The following is a 21,396-nucleotide window of genomic DNA, read 5'->3' on the forward strand; positions in this document are numbered from 1 at the left end:
CACAGGTCTCCCTTGCACATTTGCCACTTCCCTGAGAGCTGCCACCTCCCCTCTTGGTCGTGGGTCTCCCACGTGCAGCGGGGGCAGGGCTCAGCAGCTCTATGGGCAACTGCTAGTGTCCTGCCAATTCCACTGACCATGCTGTCTCCTGCTGTGGGTTCCTCTGATAAGTCACCTTGGTCACCATTCTAGTAGGTGCTTCCCTCTTTCACTGAATGAGAAATAGATTAGGACAGCTAAACCCTCAGCCCCAAGACGAGATCACAATTTCCAACTGATCTTTAACAGATGATCGAGCACAGTTTAAACCGGACAGGATGTGTCTTCTCCTGAAGGGGGAAAGCTCTTTCCAGGGAAAGCTTTAGGGAAGGATCCCACTAAGGCAGGAGAGACTGGGGTATGTCGTCACCAGTGGGCATGCGGGGGCCGGCACAGCATGCTGCTGGCGGGTGTTGGCAGGGCCAGGTGGTCACACGGAAAGCGTGGAGGGAAGCCGCTCGCAAGCATGCAGGAAGATGCCAGCTGTCAGAGTGAGCCGCCGCCGGTGGCTCTGGGCTAGAGACAGTACCTTCTGGAGGACTACAGTGGGCAGAAGCTTCCATCTCCACCTAAACCCTCCCCGCTGCATATTCATGAGGCTGTTTCTGGACTGAAGTGCCCTTCTGCCTGGGGGGAGCGGCTGCTCTCTGAGCCTCTAAGTGTTTGTCTTTGAAGGCAGCGTTATGGGGAAAGCCTCCCAGGTTTGGATGATGTTCTAACTCTGGACACTTCTGAGTGCCATTTATGGCTGACTTGTCGATCTCCTATAATTCCGTTCAGTCATGTTTAAAGAAAGACACCACGGAACTAATTAATGGGAATTATATGAAATTAATTTTAGTTCAATTAAAATAACAAGAAAAGGTTATATATCAGGACTGAATTTTTAAAACTGCCACCCCTCAAAAATGGTGGGGTCATCACAGAGTGATGTTTTCACATACAGTTTTTTTTTTTTTAAATCTACTTTATTCTATTAAGCAGGAACAGAGAATGAAATATGCCACCTGACTAATCACTTCCTGATCATGACATACATTCTTGAAAGTTAGGAAAAGCAATGTCAATAATAAAATGCTAGCCATAATGGAAAGGGGAAACTGCCCCACTACTCTCTTGAGTTCATTTCTCAAGCTTTCTTATTTTAGAGATGTATTCTTTCATTAATCTGTTTTGTCCCTTCTCCTGGTGACTTACTGCTAAAGAGAGCAGCGATTTCATCAGAATTAGTGAAAGGAAAAACTGAGCCAAGAACCCAAGACAGCAATCTTGACTGTAGCATGTTCTTGGATGGGAGAATAAAACAACAACACACATTTTTCACTAAAAAGACAACTGCTAGGGCACTTGCGCAGGGGGCTCCCTGGGGTCCCCGGTCTCAGGAGTGACGGGCAGTGTGGACAGAGTCCTGAATGGCTTATCTGAATCCCAGGCAGCCGCCTTCCGCTCTTGCGATGCCGGCAAGCCTTTGGGAGCCACGGCCGCTCAGGCTGCAACTCAGGGAGAAAGGCAACGGGCGTTAAAATCGGGATCAATTAATGCCAAATCATAAAGGCATGTGTAAACAGAATAATCATTAAATTTACATTTTTACAGATAAGGAAAACTAAGGTGCAGAGAGATTAAAAGAGTTGCCGGGTTCCTCTGCAGAACTGGCCCTTGGTATTGAAAGGAAACTGGCAGTGAAATCTTTTTTATGAAGCACCTAATGTGATAACAATACCAAAACATGCCTCTTTTCTATTATGGACTGTTTTCAAGCCAGAAATAAAGGCAAGTCTAGGCTGAGCTGAGTTTCAGAGGGGAAATCAACTCCCTGTGGGAAAGGGGGTTATTTGCCATAAGCTAACACCTCAGATAATTCAAATGTGCTGGATCACCATACACAATACCAGCATTTCCCAAAATGCAATTCATGAAACACTGATTTCACAGGGTGAAAAAAATGACTAAATTAGCTTTGGAACACTGAGTCAAACAAAGCCAAGAAAGTCTTGAATTTTTTAAATTGCAGGATTTCTCAGAACCTTTAATGTGCTAATGTAAACTGTAAATCTCTAGGCAGGAGATAGATTATTGCCCAAATATATTTGACCAAAGATAATCAGTGGTCTAAAAAACATCATTTGGAAAATGTGGTAATTTACTAATGACTTAAAAGAACACCACCTAAAGAAGGGAATTGCTTAGTCTCCTTTAAATTTAGGTAGGGATAGCTTTAAATTTTGTGACGTCTGTTTGGCTTATTTTAGGAAAATTAACCATTAAAATTGCTTTTCTATGCAGCAATAAAGGTTGCACTGGAAAGGAATTTCAGGATGCAGCTGGTTCCCTCCAATGTACAGGTGACCCACCTTAGGGGGGCCGGGGGTCTCACGCCTCCGGTCAGTACCAGGGCTGCTCTCATCTATCCACGCACACCCTGCCTCGGGCATTTTCCCTGCAATGCCTTCTTTTGTAGTCCTCCTCAGGTCAATACTGCCTCCTCAGTACATAAACCCAAGCTGCACTGGATGCATGAGAATCTCGGGGGACGGGCTCCAGGTGGCAGAGTGGGCGAGCGGGCGGCAGCTTGACGTCCATCATCTCAACATTCCCAACACTCGACAACACAGTGCACATTCCATGGTGGGGGGAAGTGTGACTCTGGAGACCCTCAGAGGGTGAATAGATTGGTAAACTACTTACTAACTGAAAAAAGGGAAGGAAAACCATGAAAGTATACTTCTGGAGAGTTGCCTTGGAACAACAAATCAAACCAAAAATTAAAACCAAGAAACAAAACATTTGAAAATCAAAACTAAGGCTAAAAAAGCGAACAGGGTTCTAATAACCTTCCAACTGTTAAGTCTGGCTGTCTGCCATCAGATTTCCATTCAAGAGTGATACACATTTTTTCCACTAACAATGATTTTTTTTTTTTTTTTTTTTTCAAAATCAAAGAAAGGCCAACCGGGCATTCCCCTATCCATTTAAATGTTCACTGAGCACATGAAAGCCGACCAGTCCATGTAATGCATTTTGTTTCCAAAGCAGGAAATTCCAAAGGGAAGGGAAAAATAATCAAACGAGCAGGTTTCAGGTCTTTCCACACATTAACCCTCATCATGATTCCAACAGTTTGTAGGGTTGGGCGAGTTTTCATTCCTATGAAGTCAAAGGGTTGGAGGGAGAAATTCATAAAACTTCAGGCCTTGGCTATCTGCTTGTCCTAACAGCAAGAGGTGGGATTTAAGTTAGTTACAGTTTTAATCAAGAAATTCTACACTTAGCAGTATGTTTTCCCTCTCTCGAAATGTATCTTTGTGGGGGTGGGATTCTCAGAGCTTCAGTCTTAGTTAAAACACCTGGTTACTGGCGAGGCACACCCTGAGGATGGAAAGCTTCACAGAGAATAAACAGTTGAGCACTGCTTGGGACTTACTATACTCAGTGGAAAGCCCAGTGGAGGCTCATCGCCCCAACAATTTACTAATTAATCTGATATAAAGAGCCCCACTGGAAGAGTCCGGACTTCAGTCTTCAAAGGAACACAGGGCTCCCAGGATGCAATGCAATAAACACCGGCAGGTAGGTTTGTTGTGCAAACAACAGTGGACGGGCCACTGGGAACATATAATGTTATTCTAGAACAGTAAGATCCCATTTTAAGATAATAAACGCAGCAAAAGTCACTGTAAAAAACAATTTTTTCTGGAAAAACCGAAGCTGGCAATTGCCTCAAGGCATTGCATTAAGAGAAAATGTCTATTTTAAGAAGTGCATTAAAAACAACATAAACAGTTTATAAACATTAGCTTCATGTTCCATTTCATAAAACTGGGATTGCCATTAAAGTTCAGAACACTTACTATGCAGATAAGTAAGGTCACAGTGCTTCTTGGTTTGAATGGTTTATTTTAAATGGTAACCTCATTTCCGCCCCGGCTTTGTGTGTGTGTGTGAGTTGACTGCGTGGGTTAGCCATCCCGAAGATGAGCACATTAGAGAAAGTAGTTCTTGCTGGCGGCAGTTCCCCTCATGAGCTTTTGTTCAGCATGTAACTGAGCATTTGGAACAAAGATGAGCCCTTATAAATCATGGATATAGAGATTAAATTTTCTGGCAGTGCTGGCGATAAAGTGAACATTAAATAAATGAGTGAGAGAACACAAGGATGGACTGTCCTGGTGAGATCCATATTTAGGTCCCATTTAAGGACTTTACCAACCAGTGTTTTATTATAATACAAGGATCTTTTATGTTGTTGTTGTTAATCGGCAGGTCCTGGAACTCCCTAAAGTAGATTTTAAAAATTTCTGTATTATTTAAAAACAAGATTAGACTAAAATACTGTTCAGTTTCTCTGCAGTTTCATAACATAAACCCTACATTTTTCTTTGTTGCAAATGGAAAACGGTTTATAGCACCATTTCTCAAAATGGGGTCTATAACCTACTGGCATTGGAATCATAAGGGGGCAGTTTACAAATCCAGATTCCTGGACCCCACCTCAGGCCCACTGAATCATCAACTCTGGGGGGTGGGGACCAGGGGAGTAACCGTTTAAAAAGCTCTCCCTGGGATTTTAATGCCCAGTAAAGTTTGAGAAGCACATATGTAAAGGGCCCGTGGCCATTACCTTTAGAATACAGCCTTGATTACTATATGCTGGTTGAATTAATTTCTAAATTGAAAACCATAAGTTTTTAGAATTAGATTATTATTTGCAAAATGCCACAGTTTGCCTTTTCTTTAATAGCATTAATTTTTATGCATTTATATCAACTCCAGGAAAGCACAGAAGGACCAAAGAACTAGAAGCAATATTCTAGAAAAGCTTCCATTTGTTCTGCTCAGAACAGGTTTCCTTTACTTTTCAAAGAGGAGGTTGGAACTTGGGCATCAATGTCTGCAATCCCAGGTTTCCTCCTGCCCCAAATAGCTTTCAGATTTCCAAATTACCAAGATTTTCTCTCTGACAAGTTTGATGGAGTTTCCTATCCAGCTTATCAGTTAGGAAGATTATCAGAAAGTAAAACAGGCAAGTGAAGCAGGTCTAACAAGAAAGGAAAAACCATGTTTACAGAGAGAGGGTTCCGGGCGGTGGTGGGGACCCGGGTCACTGAATGAATGAGCTGCAGGGGGCCACACAAAGGTATCGGGTTTGGGATGAGAATGAAGATGAGAAGATACAAACAGGTGGAGAGGAGATTCGGTTCTTGAAAGAGAAGAGGAGGAGGAGGAGGAATCTGACACTAAAAAAGTGAAAGAGAAAAAAAAAAGGATAAAGGCAAAAAAAATTTAGAAACACAAAGAAAAAAACCACACTAGCTTTTAATATACTCACATAAGCTGCAAAGAAAATGAGGTCATGTAATACACAATCATTCCTCTACTGACAGTAGAATACAAGTGCTTTTCGAAGAAAACAAATTTGTTTTTCCACTGGTTATTTAATTGGTCTGCAACAACACCATGGAATAAAAATAAGATTTACCTGGGCACAGATTCAGCAGTGTGAGCCACTAAAAGTAATACATCTTTAGTCTGCAATACTCAGAACGTTCTAGGGGAAACTATTTACTTTTCTATTGGAATGGGTTAGGACTTGATTTTCAGAGATTTGTTTTTTATGGGAAGCACTTACATACAGCTTACTTGAGAACTACGATTTTCCAAGGTGCGGTGTACTGAGGTGCACCGAGATGTCACAGTCTCAGCATTGTGACCATGGAGACCACTTTCTGAGGTGGTGTATGGTTGGGTGCCCTGGCCGGGCACTTGGAAAAGGAAGCTGGTGCTGCTGCCTTCGTGCCTTACAGCTGGAGCAACACGTGGCAGTGGGGAGCTCACCACAGCTGCAATTAGAAATGTGCCCAAACCAAACGGATCAAACTTTCAAGTTAAAAGAATGATTTTGCTTTGGATAGGTATCTGGTAATATCGTACCAATTATTAAAGATAAATCCCCTTATCCCACATCCTGTTTTGAAGGCAAAAGGCAGAAAAAAAAATTTTTTTTTCATCCTCTATTTAAGGAACTACCAACTTATTCCCAAGAAAAGACAATGACTCAGCTTCACAGTGAGGACTGCCGCTCCAATGGATTCCTCTTTCTCACTGGCTGGGACCTTTTACATGACCAGAGGTGATATCAGAGGGGAAATCATGTTCTGTAAGGAGGGCTTTTTCAGTTTGACACATCCACTTAATAAAACAAAATTTCACTCTGTCAGCTGCAGTGGATTTGGTGAGTCCAAAGCTTATAGACGTGGGTTCCTCCTAATGTTACTGCACAGATCTGCATGTGGACAATTTCAGAGGTGGGAAACCATATTCCAGTTAATCAACCACTTCCAAAATCAAGAACACCAAGCTGTATAATGTACTGTATAATGATCCAGTATATATAATAATTAATGGTAAAATTTATGGCTATATATTTTTAAAGCTATTATCTGTTAGACATATATCCTAAAATTTTAATAGGCAAAACATGATGTTAGGGATTTGCCTTAAAATACTCTGTGAACGCCAAATGTAGGACAGGAGAGATAGATGAAACAAGATATCAATTGTTGAAGCTTGGTGGTAGGTGATGGGAATATTAGTATCTCTATTCTGGTACACTTGAAAATGTTCCATAATAGAAGTTTTTAAAAATAAAAAGAAAACAAATTTAGTTCTGGGGGAAAAAACAAAGCCAAACCTATCCAAGAGGACTTGTGGCCTCACAAAGGAATCTGTCTGCACAGTGGGTGACTCTGGGCCCCGTGCCCCAGAGCTGGCACGACTGTGATGGTGGAAGCTCAACGTTACTCTGGCTGTGCGCCCTCCCTGGTGCCAGCGCTGTGTGGCTTTGCTCGTGTTGGATGCCCGTGCCCTTTAAAGGGGATTTGGAAAAGTACTTAAGCATGGGGCAGGGGACGGACCGGTGCTATCGATAAGCTGCCACCTGCCAGGGCTGGGTTCTCCCAGGCCATATCTGATCTCACAGTCACTTCTGTTTGTTTTGGAACCATTCTGACCTCAGACAAATTCCTTTTCTCTTTTTCTCTGTAGCCCAGTTGCTCTTCTAGCTGAGCAGTGCTGCAATGGAGGTTCAAAATTAGCCAGTCTCCTTCAGCAGCACAAGAACTGAAAACTGTGGCAAAGGGAGAAAAATGGCTAAGGTCATGCTGCATGGATGAGACTGCAGAATGTAAAATACATGGGTTATGGAATACCACATAGCTGTAAAAAAGAATGAGGATTTCTTGGATTAAGAAATGTGTGTACCCTCGTAATATTCTGAAATAAAAAAAAAAAGAATGAGGAAATTCTCTATGGATGGATAGAGAGGCATCTTCAGATATATCATGTAGTGAAAAATGTCAAATGCTCAACAGCATACAAAGTGTGTAACTGTTTATAAAAGAGGGCATGGGAAATAATATATACGTTTATTTGCACAAAAAAACACTGGAAGGGTGCAACAAAGCTAATAAAAATGGTTACCTTTAGAGACAGAGAAGATGGAGGGGCAGGTATGGAAATAAAACTTCTCGAAGGTAACTTCTGAATTACCTTTAGCTTTTGAATTATTGGGCTTTATTAATCAAGATGAAGGCATCTTTTCCATTTTTAGGCAAGCCTTCCTAATTTTTAAGTCTCTTGGATTTACATTGTCATTTCACAATGCTTTACCCTCATTTACAAATAGTCTACAATAAATAAGGCCTTCTAACATGGCCTTCCATGTTTCTGATTCCCCGGTCTCTTGGTTAAATGGCTGGTGTGCAAACCAACACTCTGTGGCTCTGGGGGCAGGGCCAGTGGAAGGAGTCTTGGAAGGATTCCTGTGCACAATACAACAACAACAAAATGCTCACTGGCCAGTGCCTGAGAGGCTGTGGTTTCCCTCAGCCCTTGTTCAGGAAGGGCATAGGAACCAGCAGTCCAGACTCCAAACACCTGGGCTCCCCACGAGTGAGTGGGTGCCCCTCCCAAGAGAGTGGCTGCACTGATACCACTAAGGAGATGGGGGAGGAGAAAGAAGGGGCCAGGCCTGGCCTAAATCATGGCATCTGCGAAGGTTTGACCTGAAGATGGAGACTTCTAAGGACTCTGGGGAAATGTTCCAATGTGCAAAAGGGAGAATCAATAACAAAGGCCTCATTTATTTTCTGCCACTGTCTGTTCTCAATGTGATGTGGCATTAATGTTTTGGGACCTCCGGGAAATTAAGGTCCAAGCCAGCTGGAAGGAAAGGGGGTCTGAATTTAGTATGACTGTCCTCACAGGGCACTGAGGGGGAAAGTTGGAGAACAGCCCTGGGCAGCTGCAGCAGCTGTTCTGAATCAGCCCAAACTGCTGCTGGTGAGTTTCACCTTCTTCTCTTCTCTCCCTGTGTCCAAGCCTCAACCTTGCCTGACCGCCTGATCTCTTCCCTACAATGATGGGGGTTAGACAGGTCCCTCTAGCAGGACTGGACCCAAGAGGCAGAACTCTGCTGTGCTAGTCCAGCCAGGGTCCCTGCCTGGTTTGCAGTGTAAGCCCACCAGTGACTGATGACCAATCCAGGGGGGTCAGGCCACTCCAGGGGGTGAGTTTTTCTATGGCTCAGTCAGTTTGCATTTTGAGAGTGGCTGCAGGCCAGGTTAAACTGCATTAATTTACAATTTGTGCCACTTCCAATGCCCAACAATCCTTTGACCTGGGAGCCCAGAGCCCTTGGATCAGACTTCTCAAGCTAACTTCAAATTTCGTATAAGGAGCCTAGCGCAGAAGTACAGTCTTGCAGGCAGCTGTGAGGGGGGCTTGGGCAGAGCACACACCTGGCTCCCAGGGCCCAACCCCTCCCATCCCACCTGGGGATAGGTTTTCCAGGGGATGAGCTCCGGCTGTGCGTGACTCAGGGCTGCTCTCTGGCTTGCTTTGGAAGGATTCTGTCAGGAGCTGGGATGCTGGGACACAAGGACAGGAGAAGGACTCTGTGGCTCCTTTCATGAAGCCAGCCCATGAAAGACCAGGCATACCCAGGCAGAGACTGAACCTTACATGGGTCCCCTGCAGGTCGGGGAGAAGCAACAGAAGCAGGCTTAATGCTCTATAACTACCTCTGAGGCTCAAAGCAGAGTGACTTTCATTATGTTCCGTGGGTCTGTCGCGTCCCCACATTGCCACTGAACAGTGTCAGTCAGTACGCGTTAAGCCTCCCTAATCCAAAAATCTCAAATTCGAAATGCTCCAAAATCCAAATGTTTTTAAGCCCTGACATGATGCCACAAGTGGAAAATTCCACATCTGACCTCATGGAACAGGTCATGGTCAAAATGCAGCCAAAACTTTGTTGCATGCACAAAATTATTAAAAATATTGTATAAAATTACCTTCAGGCTATGTGTATGAAACAAATCAATTTCTTGTTTACACTTGGGTCCCATGCCCAAGGTATCTCATTATGTATATGCAAATATTTCAAAATCTGAAATAATCTGAAAACCAAAACACTTCTGGTCCCAAGCATCTTGGATAAGGGAAACTCGACCTGCATCACTGCCGGATTCACCGTTTGGAGGTGCGGGAATTACAGAGGGACGCTGACTCCCTGTGCTCAGGCAAATGCGGAACACACAAACGACATTTTTGCTCAGAGGCAGTAAGTGCTACAGGCTTCCACAGGGGGCAGTGGAATTAGAAGCTCAAAACCCACCTGCCACCCTGCAGGGTCTTTTTGCTGGGTGCACGTGCGTTTATATATGCAACTGCTTAGAAATCAAAACCTTGATTTCAGCAAGGTCTGAAAGCCGGAGGGAGAGAGGAGGAGAAACGGGGAAGCAGAGGGGAAAACTGACGGGCATGGAAACCACCTAATTTTACTTTCACATTTTAAGCTCCAAGAGCAAGGGGAAAAATAGATTTCAAAGCATTGTGCTGGGCAAATAATATTACTGCCCCCACTGTGAACACTTGAAAAAGATACTAGAGAAAATGTACCTTAGTTGAGTGTTGAACCTATTTGTGTGGGGAATTTTTCTAACCCCAGCCCCCCAGGCTCATCCCATACCACTTAGGGCCAGGCCCCATCATCTTGTGACACCATTTCGTCCCCTCTGGCTTTTTATTCTCACCTGTCTCAGGATCGCTGAAGTCTGGCAAAGTAATTGTATTAAGCTGTCGTCTGTCAGCAATGGTTCTATCTAAGAGGCTGCTCCCACGTCCAGAATCACTGCAAAACACAGCTACAAATGTCAGTCATTTGAAAGGAGGGAAGAGGGAAGGAGACAGAATCATCCGATACAGAATCCTGAAATGCAACGAACACCTTTTGTGTGTTTTTCACGTTCTTCAGCGTCTTTGCACACAGGCAGGAGGCACCCTGCTTGCTGGCTCAGCCTGGGCTGGGATTCCTTGCAACATGCAGTATCACAAGCACAGCCTAAACCACAACCACAGAGCCTTGCTAATTTTAGCCTCTTTTGTGTCATCATAAGATACAAAAATGAAAACTTCAAGCCGGGTTCTCCATCTGCCTTACAGGGGGAAACTGATCGGCATCCTGCGCTGTGAAGTCTTAGAAGTCGAGTCCGTGAACACACAGTCCCTAAAGACTTGTCTCTGTGAACGTTCCACACCAGCGCTTCCACACCCTCCCTGCACAAGAAAATCACCCGGGGCATTCTAAAAAACACTGACACCTAGGTCCCGTTCCAGACCAAATAAATCAGAACTCCTGAGGCAGGCAATATTTTTCAAGGCTCCACAGATGGTTCTAAGGTGCAGCTGCCAGATTGAAGGACCCCTGGACCATTTTCTGAGGACAATCACAGTTATGGCCTCATTTGGGTCCCCAGAACAAGGCTTTGGGCTAAACTGCATGGTTAACATTCCTCTTTAATAGATGAGAAAAAGGAGCTGCAGGCCCTGCCCGGCACTGCTAAGCTGGAGAAGGCTGGCGATGCGGACGTGAAGGGACTGGGAGGGAACACAGCAGGGTCTGGTGGCCGGCTCCAGCCCTCTACTGCTATCAGCTTCCTGCACTGCTTGTCTGTACCGAACCCCCTCTCCAGCTTGCGCCCACAGAACAGGCTTGGCACCATCCATCTGGCAATGTCACACGGGGGAGCACAGCAGGCTTAACTGGGAATGACACAGTTAAGGGATCTTAGTTAACATAGGTTTTTGGTTTTTCTTTAAATTCTAAGAAGCTTGTAAGTCAACACTATTGCTTTTTCCCCTCTGTCACGACATTCTATCAAAGCACCTCCACAAAGAATCCTATCTGTTCTTGACGTTTGAACCTTCAGTGCTTTTCTTTGAATCTATTTTTTTTTCCAATCTGGTGCCTCTAAGAGTGATTTTTTTGTCGTTGTTAAGAAGTTCAAATTCTACAATAAAGGGACACAATTTCCTTCCTCTATGCAGCTGTTGCTAAAAGCAGTACAAACAAGATTTGGTATGAAACTTAATACCATTTATAGGCTGCAATTTCCACGTCCAGTGATGTAGTTAAAGAAATCCACAGGAAACAGAAGGAAACTTCCTTCAGGACAGACTATTTGTCAGCCTATCCTTATTACATCATCCTATACATGTTTTTTGGAAACTGCTCTTTGGATTATTTCCATGACTCAGAAACAATAAATGTCTCTGAGCAGAAGACAACATAAAAGTACATGCAAATTTTCATTAATCACGATACTGAGTGAATACTTCTAGCATTGGTCTGTACGTATAGTATTTTTAACATAAATATTAAAAGGGGTTAATTATCTGAACACTGCAATGACTGTCCACTTACAAGTTTTTCAGAAGACTTTGTCTCAAATGTAGTGAGCTGATGACATTTTTTTTTTATCACCTTGGGGGTTCCAGGACACACAATGAGGTGCTGGCATTGCAAAGGAAGGATATGACTGGGTTTTTATGGACCAAATCTGAGGTTTGTTTTGGCCATTCTCCTCTAGGCTTCCCATCTGGCCAAGTTCCAGAGCGCAAGTTGGCTGCCATGTGTAATGCTTTGAGAAGGACCCAGAAACTGGGGCCCTGGAACCCGGCTGGGGGTTTGGGTTCTCATCCTACATCTGTCACTACTGAGTAGGTCACTTTGGGCAAGGCCTCTTTCCCTGTGCCTCGGGGAGTTCCTGGTCAGAGGAAGACAAGGGTGGTCTTCCTATATAGAACTGTGTAAGATGAAATGAGGCCTCGAGGACGGAGCATTCTGAAGAGTTATCACTTCTAAGCACATGCCAGGTGTCTATAAATACATATATCTACAAACATGTATCTGGGGTTAATGTGGCTGGCCAGTTCCTGAAGACAATTCCTCCTTAGACTTCTGGTGCAATTGTGGGAGGTGTGGGGAAGCTAACGATCTCCTACTCTAAATGTTAGAAACTCCAACTAAAACCATAATCTTAATCTGTGAACCTCGCCCACTGGTAACAGCAAGGTATCCATTTCCCCTGCACCAGCTGAGAACCTACACTCAGCTACATTCCTTAGTTTGTCTTCCATAGTTCCTTTTGAAAGTAGTGTATAAGCAACAATTAGCATTCAAAATGGAGAAGCTTTTGTTTACACACTGAATGTTTTCTCTATAAAAATAATTAGGTATTTAATGACTGACTGAGATTTCACTGGATGCTGCAGGCAATTTCTGGTTCTTTATTTATATAGTGCCGAGTCTTAACCAGTTGAGATTTGCCTTTGCTATGACCCACAGAATGGAGGAGAAGCGGCCAGGGGAGGCTTTGACCAACCCTAGTCTCCTTAACTCCTCACTCTGGCCAGTCTATCTCACACAAGCTGGAAAGTCACCTTCCTCTCTCCCTCTGGGACACTGGCTGCTTGTCCATGTCCTGTGGACCCCTATTCCCTTCTCACAGCCTCCCCTCCTCTCTGCCTGGCCCATGGGCTGCTGGGGGCACCTCCTAGGGAGGATGGCAGGAAGGGAGAGAAAACCATTCTGGTCAGTGGTGCTAGCAGAGGGGGAGGAAACTGGAAAGAACCCAAAATCCGTGGTATATGAGCTGGAGATGTCCACATGTGTAGACACACACATCCAGGGAATTTCTGTTCCCCATTAGGACTGAAAATTAAACTGTAATGACCGTTAAAGTTATACTGGAAATTGGAAGCTTCTCTGGGAAATCCTCTATCTTCCATGGCTACACAGAGGTTAAACATCAGCAGCAGGGTGGCTGTGATGGTGGACTAGGAGTTAGAACTCTGGAGTTCTTTTCGCAGCTTTGCCTCTTCCCAGCTCCTGGAATAATGCCTGGCACACAATAAATACTGGATCTGAGAGGGGGGCTTGGATAGGAAACCAGAGCAGGGGCAGATGGGAGAGGAAGTCCTGGTTTTCTGGCCTGGATTATAAGAATCAAAGCAAATTCCCAATATTCCTGAGCCTCAGTTCTCACAAGTAAAATGAGTGATATCACACAGCCTTCGCCCACTTTATGGAGCTGCTCTGAAGATGAAATGAGAGCATTTTCTAAAAAGAAAAGCTCCACCCAAATGCTGGCAACTGGTAATATGAAATCGGATCTTCAACTTCCAACTGAGGTTAGAGCAAAGAAAACTGTGTGTGTGTGTTTGTGTGTGTGTTAACTTTAAATACTATTTGTTGGTAATTATGGAAACAGGACTTCTTCAAATCACTTGGAGATGTCAGCTCATGGCCACACGATGGAGATGGCCCAAGTGGCAGTGACAGGAAGAGGGAAAGAAGTGGTTAACAATAAAAAAAAGAAAAAGAAAAGAAACTGGTTGTCAGCTGAAGAGAGGCAGCATGCTGTCATGGAGAGAGCTTTGATGTTAGACAGACCTGGGTTTGAATCACAGCTCTGCTACCTATTTAACTGGAAAACTTAGGCAAGTTATTCAGCCTCCTTTAGTTTCAGTTTTATTTTCTATAAAATGGAAGTAGTAGTAGCTATCTTGCCAGGCTAGTGCAGGGATTAAAGATAACACATCATCGTGGCCTAACCTGGTACAGTGCTGGCACAGAGAAGTTTCAATAAATGTGGGCACCACCATCCCTGGCTGAAATGCTGTGCGATTCAGCTCAGGGAGCCTGCTGGGACCTTCTGGTGAGATTTGGGTCAGAATTCACACTGTTGCGAGTGGCCAAGTCAATATGCACAAGACATGCGGGAGCTTTATACTTTCCGAAGGCAGAGAAGACAAAACATGAGACAGATTTCTAACCTACATGCAGCAAAACTGCAGACTGAGAGAAATATAATCCAGGCTTCTAAAATGACGAAGACCTCGCCAAATGTGCGCTGGAGAGAACGCCACCCACCATTCTGCTCACAGTGGGAGATGCATTCTCCAACTGCAGGTGGGACACTCTCTGCAGGTTTTCTAATGCTCAGTTCAGTGACTAGCTCATAGTGTGAGTTTTCCTCTGAGCAAAAATAAAAAAGAGGGAATGAGTCGCTGGGAACACGAAGCTAAGGTCTATTCTCAGTTTGGCCGCTCACTCCCTGTTACTGCCCACGTCTTCCTCTGCCTTCCTCCGGGTGGGTCTGGAAGGGGGTGGGGAAGACTGCAGAACTGGCAGGTGGAGCGAGGGCCCACCACACTGAGCTTGCTCACAAATAAGGGTGCCCTGAGCCAGGAAGTCAGCACAGCCCTACCACAGGTAGAAACCAACTGCTTCCTGCCAAAATGCTTTCTGCTCAGTTTTTATTTTACATTATTTTTAGGAAAGGATGCTTCTCATGCACTTGGTCATACGACTCTACCCTCTTCTAAAACCTCCTGTACCCCGATCGCAGACTCCAGGCTGCTGGAGCCACAGTGGCTCCGATCTGGAGAGTTGCGAGATGGCTGTCCCTCGGCAAGACACAGCCCTTCCTTCTTTGTGCGTGATTCTGTTGCCAGGGTCACTTCTTACCCGAGCAGACTGGGGAGGATGTCTAAATTTGCACAATGGTAAGGGCTGCAGGAGAAACATTTATTTATATCCCAGAGAAAATAAAGTTAAAAAAAAAATCAACAAGAAACTCCTTAATGAGGGGCTGCTCAATTCACCAGCTCCCCCACCCCAAGGTTTCAGGGGTAGTGGAGGGAGCAGTTCTCAGCGACCCCAGGGCCTTGTCCACCCACCCCCACCCGACCCAGACTCTGCCTGGAGCCAGGGTTCCTCCCTGCTCATCCCTGAAAGATCCTTCAGGAAACGGAGGAAGTATGGACACAGCCCAGGCATTTGGTTAAGTATTTTTAAAAAGCTCTCCAATTCTGCTATTTTTTTCCCCCTCACATTCAATATTCTTGGTTGCTAAGTGGGAGGAAATGTGGGGAGGTGGGAGAGGTGTGGAGAGCGGAGAGAAAATTGGCAACATGCAAGCTGATGGATTTATCCTCTGGTTTCTAAAGGGGGTGCAGGCACAGGAGTGTGCTCCAGTACTGAGGCACCCGCTCGGGCAGCACCTCCTGCTTGCCGGGTCTGGGGCAAAGTCTCCCCCAAATCCTCAGGCTTCTCATGGGCCAGGAGTGGGGGCTTTCAGGGGACATAAATATGGACATTTTCTACTTGTGCTTACGGACTTAGAAAAGTAGAATTTTTTAAAAAATTAGAATGATCTTTATTTTCAGAACATAACCACAAAAGGGAAGAGGCTGGTCTCATGACTGCCTTTCATCAGGAGAAAGGTGGGCGCTCTCGGCAGCACAGCGCCAAGCCATAGGCGGTGGTTAGGAAGTGGCCTCTCCTCTACATCTTGCCACTCAGGGGGCCTGTCGCTGCCTTCAAGGCGGGGCGGGGGCAGAGGGACAGCAGGCAGCTTTCCAGGCGACCTCTCCTGCTCTAGCTGCGCTCCCCACAGGTCTGCCTGTCAGTTCACAGGAGGCCCAGCCCCTTAACAGGGACCTGCCTTCGAACACTTTTTATTAACTGCAGAAACTTCTGCAAAACAAAATCTCACATGGAACCACATCTCTGTTCCCCTGCCTCCACAACGCCCGTCCCACCCTCCCTCCCTCCTGGTCTCTGCAGACCACAGCCACCAGCCCTCTGCCCACCTCACACTTAGTACTCGTTTATGGTGGAGTTACGCAGTGTTAGGCTCCTGACTCTTAAGAGCATAACGTGGGCTGCCTCTACGCCTTGCCATGGACTTGAAAGATACTCTGAGTGTATGAGCAGTTGTGTGAATTCACGTGAATCATTAGATCTCTCTTTTCATTAAATTACTTCCTTCACTTAGTAATCTAAACAGGAAAAATTGTGCAAGACTTGGAAACAGGCAAATAGGTTATTGGGTGCGTCAGTGGAATGCTGGGGCTCGACGTTCCCAGACGATCTGACTCTACAGGGATGGGCACCTTGACCGGCTTCCTGCTGACCAGAAGGTCATTTACGGCTCTGTGGGGGCAGAAGTTAACCTGTAGGAAACTGATAGCAAAGCAACTGAATTGTGTCTAGTAGAGATATAATTGATTTACACCCTGTAGAAAAGATAACTCCAAACAATACATTTCATTGCCTCATAGGATATTCCTTTTGCATCTATTTGCAAATTCATTTCAGCATTCCTGCTTATACATATCTATTTTTCAAATTCTTCTTTGAATTGGTCTTAACGTTTTACTGGTTCCTTCATTAGTTAATGAGGTAAATAACATCTTTGGCATGTGTTTATTTTGTATTTGTATGAGTCATGATTTTAACTTTTTGAAAATTATACTTTATCATGCCAACTGTGATTCCCCTGTCCTTAGTAGGATGTGGCCTGTTGTCTATGCGGTTCTTTTAAATATTACTGCAGGAACCCCATCTGGGATACATAATTGACTAGTCTAAACATAAGTTACCAGAAAGATGTTAAGACTTGCCAAAGGAGTTCAGTAAGTGGCAAGTAGAGAGAAATCAGATAAAGATCGATTATGAATTGAGCCTAGTGGGTCACCGTGGCAACAACAGCAAAAGAAACCCATGATTTGGAGGCTTCATCAGCTGCTCGGAGGAGAGCCCCTTAAAAATGGAGTGTGAAGCTCCACCACTATGATCTGCTACTCGTGGGGAACTGGAGGTACACAGGGGTGACAGAGTTAATGCCTGCTAAATGCCAATCAGAGATGGCACCGACAGGCAAAGACCCATGCAAAAACCACACAAAACAGGCACTGCTGGCCTCTTACCTGGGATTGGTCAGGTTGTAGCAGGATTTCCATATTTGTAGCATGTGCTTACAAGTGAGGAGTGCCTCGTCTGGGCCCCGGCAGAGTGACTCCAACTTCACTTTGGAAAACAGCAGTCTACAGTGGGGAGACAGAGGGAGAAAACAACACAGCTCAAGCCAGGGTCCCCATCCCAACAAGACAAAGTGGTGGGCTCAGACCTGGAAGCAACTACTCTTTTTAGAAAGGGGATGTCCACATGCACGGTCCAAGGAAAGCAATGGCAGCAGGGCCAAGGATTGCAAAACTCCTAGCTCAATATGTGGCTTTGCATAAGTCTCACCATTAAGGCAAATGCAAGCACAGTATGACTAGCTGTGGTCAGGTTAAAAGCAAGAGAGTGGCCAGTTTTATTCAGAATACAGGGATTTTATTAAAAGCATGCTTTTTAGAACTAAACCAATTTATTTGTGAAACCTCAAAAACTCACTAAAAGTGAATCTTTATTTACAAAATTACACAGGAGATATGACTCAGTTGATATAAATATCTACAGAGAACCCTCCACAACGATAGTCATCAACTTGTAAGTTTCAAAAAGCCTAAACTACAGGCCCATAAGGAAAGGGGCCTCCGGCTCAGGACCTCTGCTCCTAGATCTTCCCAGCTGTGCTATTTAGGGGCCGGGGCCTCACAGCTCACCCCACGATCACCAAGGTATCTCTTCCCTAGATCTGTTACCACCACTGTTTCACCCTCCACCCAGACCTTCTGAGTGCCAAGCTTAGAACCTTCTACCTTTCTTGTCCCCCACCAGGGTTGTGTCATTCCCCAATTCTACTCATGTCTCTCTGCAGACATCAGCCTGGGTGTCTGTAGACATCAGCTTTCTTGGTTCCTGGTCTTGTCACCACTGCCCTAGTGAAAGTCCCTGCATAAGCCCAAATTCCTTCTTGCTGTCCTCTGACTTGCCCAGCCCCCAGAAACCTTATTATAAAGATCTCCAAAAATCATTTTCATTCCCAGCTCAAGAAACTAAAATGGTTCTTCAGTGTCTGTAATAGTAAGTCAAAATTCTGTGTGCAGTCCTTTAAGGTGCTCAACAAATGGCCACTCCTATTTCACCATTCCATCCCGTGCCAGGCGTCCCGCTGGACTTTTTACCCCTCTCGATACAACTCACCAGCCAAATGTTATGTTTCTTTCACAACTCTGTGACTATACATGCCCTGTCCTCAACTGTCATCTCTGCTAGTCCACATCTCTTTAATTCTTCCCAAATCCAGGTAAAACCCCGTTTCATCAAATACATCTTCCATCGGTACCACTTTTATACCTTTATCTTCTCTACTCGACATATACCACACTAGCTGGTGTTTATTATTCATAATAATAAAAAGAAGGAAAAGAGAGGAAGGAGCTCCTGTTTACTGAGGGTCTCCCATGTGCCAAGCCTGTGTTTGGCACTTTACACACTCTCATGTCGCCTCTGTAATAAGCCGTCTCGGCAGGTAGTGTCTATTACTCTTCAATAGGTGAGGAAACCGAGGCTTTGTAAGAGGGCCCTTTGGTTGTTTTCTGGATGTGATTTTCTTCTTCTTGAGTATAAGAACCCTGACATCTCTCTCCTTCGCTCTGGCCTCACCTCTACAATGCCTAGAATTGTGCTCTGAGTTCAATGGGCCTTAATCAGCATTTGCTTACTGACTACTTTTTCTATAAACCACGAAGACAAAGAAATGTGTTTCCAGTGATTTAAGTTAGACATACAGGAGAATTCCTCAACCATGCATGATGTAATGTCCTCATTCCAAGGTACTCCAGAGGAGCAAAAGTCTCTTCTTCCTCTGTGAGAGATGGAACAAGAGTGGTCCTAACCTGTTGCTGCTCAAGCTCAAGAATGGGTTAGCACCAAGCGTTCCCTCCAAACGGAACAAAGGAAGCCCAAGGGGGTGCTGGTGCCCCCAGTGGAGTCAGGGCTGCAGCCTCCCCCAGCCTGGATTTGCAGAGGGCTGGGATGACGGGGCGACAGGCCAGGTAACGGGAGGGATGCAGTCCCTGAACTACAAGGAGGTGGGCATGAAGAGTGAGGCCGGATGTGACCAGAGGGCTCGGCTTCTGCTCAAAAACATCTCAAGATGTGGAAATTCCCCTGCAGCCTTACTAGGTCTGCCTACAGGGGATGACGCCACTCAGGGTGTCTCAGTGGGTTTTGAAAGAAACCAGAAGCTGACTCCTGCTGAAGTCGTCCTGAGTCCAGAATGTGGTGGGAATAGTTTTCCACCAGCATCTCCCACCAAACTTGGGTCAACCGGGTGATGTGTTACAAATGGTCACCTGTCAGAACCTGGTGGAGACCTATTTGGAGGCCCAGAAAGTCTCCTGGATGAGGGGTGGTTGCCAAGCAATCTCGGCCGGGGGAGACCCTAGAACAGTGGGGAGTCCCGGGGGCCGTGCAGCTGCTGCCTGCAGTGAAGCTCTCTGGGGAGCACGCCGAGAACCCCTCTCAGAGCTTGCCTGCCCCAGGACGGGCCATGCGGTGGTGGGAAGGGTTCCCTGCGCTGCAGGCAGCGGGGTGGCGCTAACAGCAATTAGCCACAATTCCTTTAACTGCACCCAGAGTAGAGAGTGCCAGAATGCGTCTCTAAGCCTCAGCTTGGGGGAACAGTTCTGTGCAAGGCTTCTTGGCTGGAGAAAGAACTTCTAATTAACATAAAATAACAGCTTTCAAACACTTGACTCAGGACATGGAGTTGAAAAGGTGTGGGCTGGATTTAAGAGAACCAGACAGCAAGAACAATGGTGGAACAGCTGAGCACAAATGACGGAAAATGACGGAAAAGGCACTTTGAAGTGAAGCAAGAGGAACAGCATGAGAGAGCCTGGCACAGAAAAGGAGCTGAGGACACAGCAGGGAGAGGGCACGGCCTGCAGCCCCTGCGCAGGTACAGCCAGTACAACGGGCAGAACTCCTGCCCCACCAGACGCTGATTTGCTCTCAAATGCACACGTAAAGGCAGGAATATAAGGTGCCTTCCCCCCATTGCCCCACATCCCAGCTTGTCTAGGAGGCAGAAAACAATACTGAAAACGAACAAGTGACACTTGTCATCATATTTGCTGAACCCTGCTCACACATTTCAACACTGTTCGGAAAACATCTGGCTGGGTGTGTGTCGCGTTAGCATAGAAAGGAAGAGCACACAAACAGTGATTAGCATTAATTTGCTGCGGCTGAAGTCCAGAGATATTAGAGATTCAATCTGCTGAGGAAACCCTGAGGCAAAAAAGAAGTTACAAAAAAACTTGGGACAAACCAGCATTTAATACGTATCAATACGTCTGACTGTCAACCTGACCACGAGTGCAGGGGAGAGGCCAGGTGAGACCGTGCGCCAGCCACGTCCCCAAGTCCAAGTGTGACTTAAGTAAGATGTCTCTCCAAGGACAGGAAGACATTACACGCTGGGCAAATGGTGTTTCCATCCCCTACACTTTGCTCAAAGTTCATGAACCTAATTTTTAAAAAAAGAAATATTTTGGGCTGGGTGAGCAGTTCATGCCTATAATCCCAGTGCTTTGGGAGGCTGAGGGGGGGAGGACCACCTTAAGGCCAGGAGTTTGAGACCAGCCTGAGCAAGAGTGAGACTCTGTCTCTACAATAAATAGAAAAATTAGCTGGACGTGGTGGCATATACCTGTAGTCCCAGCTACTCGGGAGGCTGAGGCAGGAGGATCATTTGAGTCTAGGAGTGTGAGGTTGCAGTGAGCTATGATGATGCCATTGCACTCTAGCTGGGACGACAGAGAGAGACACTGTTTCAAAAAAAATTTTTTTTATTCAGAGACGACTTAAAAACTTACAGAAAGGTAATGAAGAAAATAAGAAGAACTGACTCCATTACTGAGAACCCAGATCTGGCATCTCACACTGTGCCTTCAGATCTGGCTCCTGCTCACGCACTTAGCCACAGAAGGGTTTGTCTGGTACCCATCATGTAAACCCACCCCTTGAACCATGGTCAACTGCCCTCATATGTCACTCTCCCTCATGCCCCTGGGTCTTTGCACATGCTGTTCCCTCTGTCGGGAATGACTTTTCCATCCATTTCTGCCTTTTAAGGACCTATTCATCATTCAAGATGTGGGTCAAACAGCAACCCCTCACTGAAACCAGACTTAAATAATGGGAGTTCAACCCTCTAAATGGTAATGCAATTACTAAAAACACAAAAGCTCACAACTGTGGAATAATAAACT

At 45.4% G+C, this 21,396-nt stretch overlaps 1 protein-coding gene across 2 annotated transcripts in view; it reads right to left on the reverse strand.

The window, feature by feature from the left end:
- Positions 1-21,396, reverse strand: part of TTC7B (tetratricopeptide repeat domain 7B) — a 247,340-nt gene that overhangs the window by 54,499 nt on the left and 171,445 nt on the right. The window contains exons 16-19 of one of the 2 annotated variants that reach the window (XM_069465218.1): positions 17,158-17,274; positions 10,134-10,231; positions 5,106-5,276; positions 2,728-2,778 (exon numbers count right to left, since the gene is read on the reverse strand). In XM_069465218.1, coding sequence (XP_069321319.1) covers positions 2,728-2,778; positions 5,106-5,276; positions 10,134-10,231; positions 17,158-17,274 — 437 coding nt within the window. The remainder of the gene's footprint in view (positions 1-2,727; positions 2,779-5,105; positions 5,277-10,133; positions 10,232-17,157; positions 17,275-21,396) is intronic. The other variant, XM_069465219.1, reaches the window with a different exon arrangement.

This window comes from Eulemur rufifrons, chromosome 2, assembly GCF_041146395.1.
Source record: "Eulemur rufifrons isolate Redbay chromosome 2, OSU_ERuf_1, whole genome shotgun sequence".
NCBI classification, from domain to species: Eukaryota; Metazoa; Chordata; class Mammalia; order Primates; family Lemuridae; genus Eulemur; species Eulemur rufifrons.